At 39.5% G+C, this 6000-nt stretch overlaps 1 protein-coding gene across 1 annotated transcript in view; it reads left to right on the top strand.

The window, feature by feature from the left end:
* The window catches only part of LOC146625383 (cadherin-12-like), a 65162-nt gene extending 60610 nt beyond the window's left edge, over nt 1-4552 (top strand). Inside the window, exons 10-11 of the mRNA XM_085362031.1 lie at nt 689-940; nt 3924-4552. Of these exons, the coding sequence (XP_085218157.1) occupies nt 689-940; nt 3924-4435 (764 nt within the window). The 3' untranslated portion in view covers nt 4436-4552. The remainder of the gene's footprint in view (nt 1-688; nt 941-3923) is intronic.
* The last annotated feature ends 1448 nt before the right edge of the window (nt 4553-6000 follow it).

Raw genomic sequence — 6000 nt, forward strand, 5'->3', positions numbered from 1 at the left:
TGATGTCATTACATCAAGATGTGAGAGAGTATACTGAAAACCATGTGTCTCCCCCCACTGGTGCAGCCAGCAAGTCAACTTCAGCGAACACGTAAAAGTTAATATTTAACATTCCTGGTTTCTCCCAAATCCTACTTGTGTTGACAGAGATCTGCAAATGCTTCCAGTCAGCCTGGACCCAAATTATTTATAATAGAAAATGATCTACTACCTGTAAAACAAGATAACATCATAAATAAAACATGCATACATAATTACAAACTCTCTGCAGTTAGATAGAAAACCCTTTGTGGTGTTTCAAGGAATACTGTCTCGGGTGTGGCTCGAAGCAAATTATTGAAGTTTCTCATCTCACTCAGAGAAACAAATTGAGAGGATTTGATATCACACATAAAGAGTTATCAGACATGGCAAAATTTCGTCTCTCAAACTTGGACATTGAGAGTTGTAATTCAGCTCAGAGGATTGTCTGACTGATGTGAGGTTATACTTGGAGGAATATTTCAGAACTTTCAAGCCTGCACAGATCAAGGAATAAGCAGTTGCTGCACTACTTCAGGCCTTTCCATAAAAAAAAAAAAAGATCTCTTAAATCCAAGACTACATATGTTGTCAAAGAATCAATGACTGTGTTTGAAGCTCTTTTGTTTATTTGATGACATTTTAAAAAAGCTCTTGTCTTTTTTAGATAACACAGCTGGAATCGTGACAAAGCGGAGCGGCTTTCGAAGACGTTTACAGGAGATCTACTTCCTCCCTGTGGTTATTGAAGATAATGGCTACCCACCCAAAAGCAGCACGGGCACATTGACCATCCGTGTATGCGGCTGTGAATCGGACGGTTCACTGTTAACTTGCAGTGCAGAGGCCATCTTTCTTCGTGTGGGTCTAAGCACAGGAGCGCTGATTGCTATACTTCTATGTATCATCATCCTGCTCGGTGAGATTCGGATTTTATTCTCAAACTTTTGAAAACTCCAAACTGTGTGAAATATGACTATATTTATGGCAGTTATAGTTAGTAGTCATTTTCTTTGTGGAAAATATTTCATGGGATTTCAGGAGGATAAGTCCTAGTCTGCTCTATATTTATCCTTTGTACTATAAACTCTATTAAAATGTGAACTAGTTTGACATTTTGGGAAATATAACATCATTTTTCATAACAGCTGGAGGCAGTCCAGCAAAACTGCTCCGTCCAAAGGTCTGATGGCTTCTTATCACTGTAGAGGCTCAAGGGCACACAGTGTGCATATGTTTAAGTTGTATGAAAAACCATTGCGTCCAATTTTCCTGGGTTGGACTCTTTCTTGGCTGGGTTCAGCGACAGTCTGGAGTCTTCATTGTTTGCCTGGCGATCTCATAATGAGGCCAGGACTTGGAGAAATATTGATCTTCTCTAACTTCTGAGGGGAGAAAAAAAAAAAAAGCAGGGGCTGACATTTTATGAAATATCAAACTATTGACATTTCCACTCTACAACTATTCCTTTAGTGCAGGCTCTGAAAAGTTGAGAATTTATTTTTTAATTCCTGCGATTTTAGTAGCCAAATTCTGATCTGAATGTAACCAAAGAAAACTGTAATGTTTTAGAAAACCCTGTGAGACTAGACGCATGTGCATCAAAGAATATTGATGCATGTGCTCCAGATATACTTCCCCTTGTGTCTGGCAATACCTGGTTCCAAACATGCTGAGCTGACCGTCAGAGTTGGGCTGGCATTTCTCCAGGAGTGTCTGCAGTTAATTATCAAACCCATGTGAATATTGTCATTCAATGAGATGTTAAAGACTAAAGGGAGGGTCGCTCGGCTCTATAAACTAAATCCAATCTTGCTGCCCTGTGGCTGTTTCAGAAGCTACAGCTTTTACATTTCCCACAAGGTCATGGTTGTAAAACTCCTTCCTAATTCTCTGCTATTAATGCCTGAGCTCATCTGCATAGCTGGGAGGAAGTAAATGTAGGTTTATGGCATCATTTTCTGAATTATAAGCGTGGGATGGTCGGTTGTTAAAGAAGACCTTGTTTTAAACTGGAAGTCCATGCCCTTTGAATTTAGCTGTATTTACTTTTCTCTATCTCCTTCTAATTTACGGTGCACGAAGAATCCACTGTTAAATTCCACCTATGCCTAATCATTAATCCTTTTTCATTACCCTCATGAATGTATTCATGTGAAATATCAGCCCAACTTCCACTGTTTTATATGTGATTGAACATAAAAGCACATTGTGGCACTGTGCTGTAGAGCTGTGTCGGTGTGTTCACTTCATTTGAGAAGAATGTCTTCAAAGCTCCAAGTCGACCCACCCCCAAGGCTAAGGCTGATGCCAAACTGTCATGCTTTCCCTGAGAAGGGAAGAGGCAGAGAAAATCAGCACTCCCACTGAGAACATTTCCATAGAGCCACTTAGTTTCTGTGCAGCATTTGTAAGGATGACCCAGTTGTCCTGTGAGGGGAAAAAAACCGAGGAGTCGAAATTAAACAAGCCAGGCGTTCATCTGCATTGCTATGTCTCCCAAACCGATGTGGATCGGCTGCATCTAATGACAAAGCCTGTAATAACCGTCTGTTGTGAAAGTCTACAAATGAGCCACTGGGGGGAGCTGGAACACCACTTAAAGGAAGATAAAAATAACTTGAGAGTAAAAGAAAGGAGAGAGAAAGTGAGCTACAGAGAGGTTGAAAAGAGGCGACCTAGTCAGGGCTTTTTTCAGTCTGAATGTATTTATTGGAATATTTCATTTGAATGATTTCACTTTTTCCTGCCCATTGCTCTTACTCCTAGATGCAGCTGTATATTAAAAGCCCAGAGGAGAAAAAACCCCCCACATTTTACTGCAGTTTTCAATGACTAGGCTGAGAAGGGGACACAGACACAGAGAGACAGATTGCACTGACAGGAGTGAAGAGAGAGTAGGAAATATACCGTGCTGAAAATAACACAGCGGTACTATGGTGTCTAAAATATGCAGCACCTCGAGCAATCTCTGATGGTTTGTGTGAAAAAACAATAAAATGTTGCTTTGGGTATATTGTCAGCGGTACAATTTCACTTCCAACAATGTTTACAGCTCTGTGCTATTTTTTTCTAAGCATGTTTTGCAGTGAGTACATCTTATTCTTTGAGATGCCAAGGCAAAAGAAGGCATTGATTTGCAGGTCAGATGTCTAGACAAAAAATGACAACGATAACAGGGATCGTGGGTTTCTTTTTTACCCCTTATAACTGTTGTTCCTGTGCTCTATATTACCACTTGCTTTTGATCGTGGGTATGACACAGCATGGCAAAACGTATGGCTTATGTTGGAATGAGATTAAACATCTAGAGTCATACTACCTGCACTTTGCCGAGCACATTTCTACACTAATCCTCTTTGCTAGCATACTCATCATCTTTGTTTCATGTGTACGCATGTTAATAGCATTTTATATATATTTTTTTAAAACACAATACTCAAAAAAAGAACACTCTGGGCCACACTGTGTATAAATCTTGATCCTATTAAATATTTTCAGTAGGATTAAGCATAAAACCAGCTGGACTCAGTGAAGGAGGGAGACTCAGGTGATACCCTTCTGTCCATCCAGTCGAGTAAATTTTATATAGGGTTTAATAATTAAGTTGCCACAGTTTCTCTGCATGCTACTCTGCCATACAGCCAATCTCAGCTGCAGTATCTGTTCTCATGTAGAGCCAAGTAAAAATTAAGACATGCCAAAATCATCTTTTTTTGACTATAGGGGTCCTGTTTAAAATGACATTTACTGTTGTGTAATCCAAATTCATACCTCTGATCAACACATATTTTGAGCTGTAAATGGTTAAAACTATACCTCTAAGAGGCTCTACTTTTCTCACAAATAACCTGATATTTTTGGGAAATCTAACATGGAAACATTTCGATTTGTTCTCCTAGTTATTGTAGTTCTCTACGTGGGATTGAGACGGCAGAAGAAGAAGGAAACCCTTATGTCATCCAAAGAGGACATCCGGGATAATGTGATTCACTACGATGATGAAGGAGGAGGAGAAGAGGACACGCACGCGTTTGACATGGGGACACTTCGCAATCCCAAGGTTGTCAAAGACAACCTGTACCGCAGGGATGTCAAGCCTGAGATGAAAAGAGGTACCAGGCCGCCTGTCTCTCAGGACAGCGCAGACATCCGAGACTTCATCAACCAGCGTCTGAAAGAGCATGACACGGACAACTCAGCCCCGCCGTACGACTCCTTAGCGACATACGCTTACGAAGGAGATGGCTCTGTAGCTGAGTCGCTAAGCTCCATTGAGTCCCTCGCAATAGACCTCGAGGAGGACTATGATTACCTCACTGACTGGGGGCCCCGCTTTAAGACACTGGCAGGGATTTTCGGGGAACAGTCAGAAACTCAGTCGAACTCAGCAACCACAGAGAACGCACATTGATGTTGTTCACAGACTCAAAAAGCAAATATGTAACAATATTCTTTTTGTTGGCTCAAATGTTTCATCATTACTTTCTTCCCATGTTATCCATTTTTAATGTTTTGGGGATTTTTTTTTCAGCTCACTGTTTTCTATTTCATTGGTGCTTCACCATGCTCAGTCCCCAAATTGTCTCAAAAAATAAAATAAAAAAATAGAAAGAAAGAACATATGATAACATAAGTACATGAGCTAAGCAGTCATTCAATTTCCTTTCGGCTGAATATTGTTTCTTGTCTTACATTTTATTTCCTCTCGGGGATTACGCATAGACACGGAAATGTTGCCGTTTCCAACAACATCCTTTAAAGTGCCTCAATATAATTGTTCTTTCACTTGCTATTTCATGCCACATGTCCAGTGATGTTCTTTTGAGCCCCATAGATAAATTCAGTCAGCACTGCGCTCTGACTGGCAGAAGCATCTACCAACACCAATGTAACTCTGTGGGGACAATGAGGTGGCCCAAGTTTGGCCAAAGATGTTTTGAATGTTATTTATTGTTATATTTATTTATTGGCTGATTGAGTTTGATTCGATTTTTGTGTATTTATCTATTTATCTCTCAGTCATCAATCTGTATTTTTATTTTTGGAGACACTTGAGGATTTTGTAATTAATCGAGGCCCACTTGAAAATGTATGTTTCTATTAGGTGGGTCCTGTGAATAGACTTGTACTAGAGTTGTAAAAAAAAAAGAGAGAGAGAGAAATTAGGGCTAAATACTGCAGTTGAGTCATGTAAGCACTGTTTTGTTAAATAAACCACACTTGGATAGAATCCCTCTCCATCTATTTATTACTTATGAAAGTTCACTTACCACTGATTAAAATAATACTGTCTGATTTATGGTGAACTTAGAAGTTGTATGAATGGACCTGAGCACTCTTGGTAGGTACATTAGGTGTAATTGTGAAGCTGTATATATTATACATGTGTAAATAGTAAGTTCTAGCTATCAGTGGGTGATGTTACAGTACTACGCACCGGCAAATTCATAATGTGAGTTGCTAACTAACTTAGCCATCAAATGTCATTATGTTTAAATAGCATACATACAGCCATGGTGAAAAAGAAAGTGCACCCTATTTCAATTCAAAGAGTTTATGTTTCAGGACATAAAATCATCTACTCCTTACCAGGGCTAAAATGAGTTAAATACAATATTGTTTCATTGTTTTTTTTAAGAAAAGATAAGACAAAATGCAGAAACAGTGTGTGGTAAAACTAAGAAAAGCCACGTGCTGCTAATCACATGTACTTGTTTGATTAATCATCATCAACTGTGAGCACCTCTATAAAAGCAGAGGTTTTGGCAATTTGCTGGTTTGGAGCATTCGGTTGTGCAAGCAATTGTTGATGGCCATCAGTCTTGGAAGGGTTGTAAAGCTGTTTCCAAACCATTTCAAGTCCATCCTTTCACAGTGAAAAAGATTATAACCAAGTGACCAAAGTATTATAGAGACAAATGTGAGACCGTCTGTGTGACAGCTAAGCTTGGCTGAAATTGGGTCATGCAACAGCAC

This window comes from Diplotaxodon limnothrissa, linkage group LG9 (genome assembly GCF_057381915.1).
Source record: "Diplotaxodon limnothrissa isolate DT_005_m linkage group LG9, D_limnothrissa_male_GT1.1, whole genome shotgun sequence".
NCBI classification, from domain to species: domain Eukaryota; kingdom Metazoa; phylum Chordata; class Actinopteri; order Cichliformes; family Cichlidae; genus Diplotaxodon; species Diplotaxodon limnothrissa.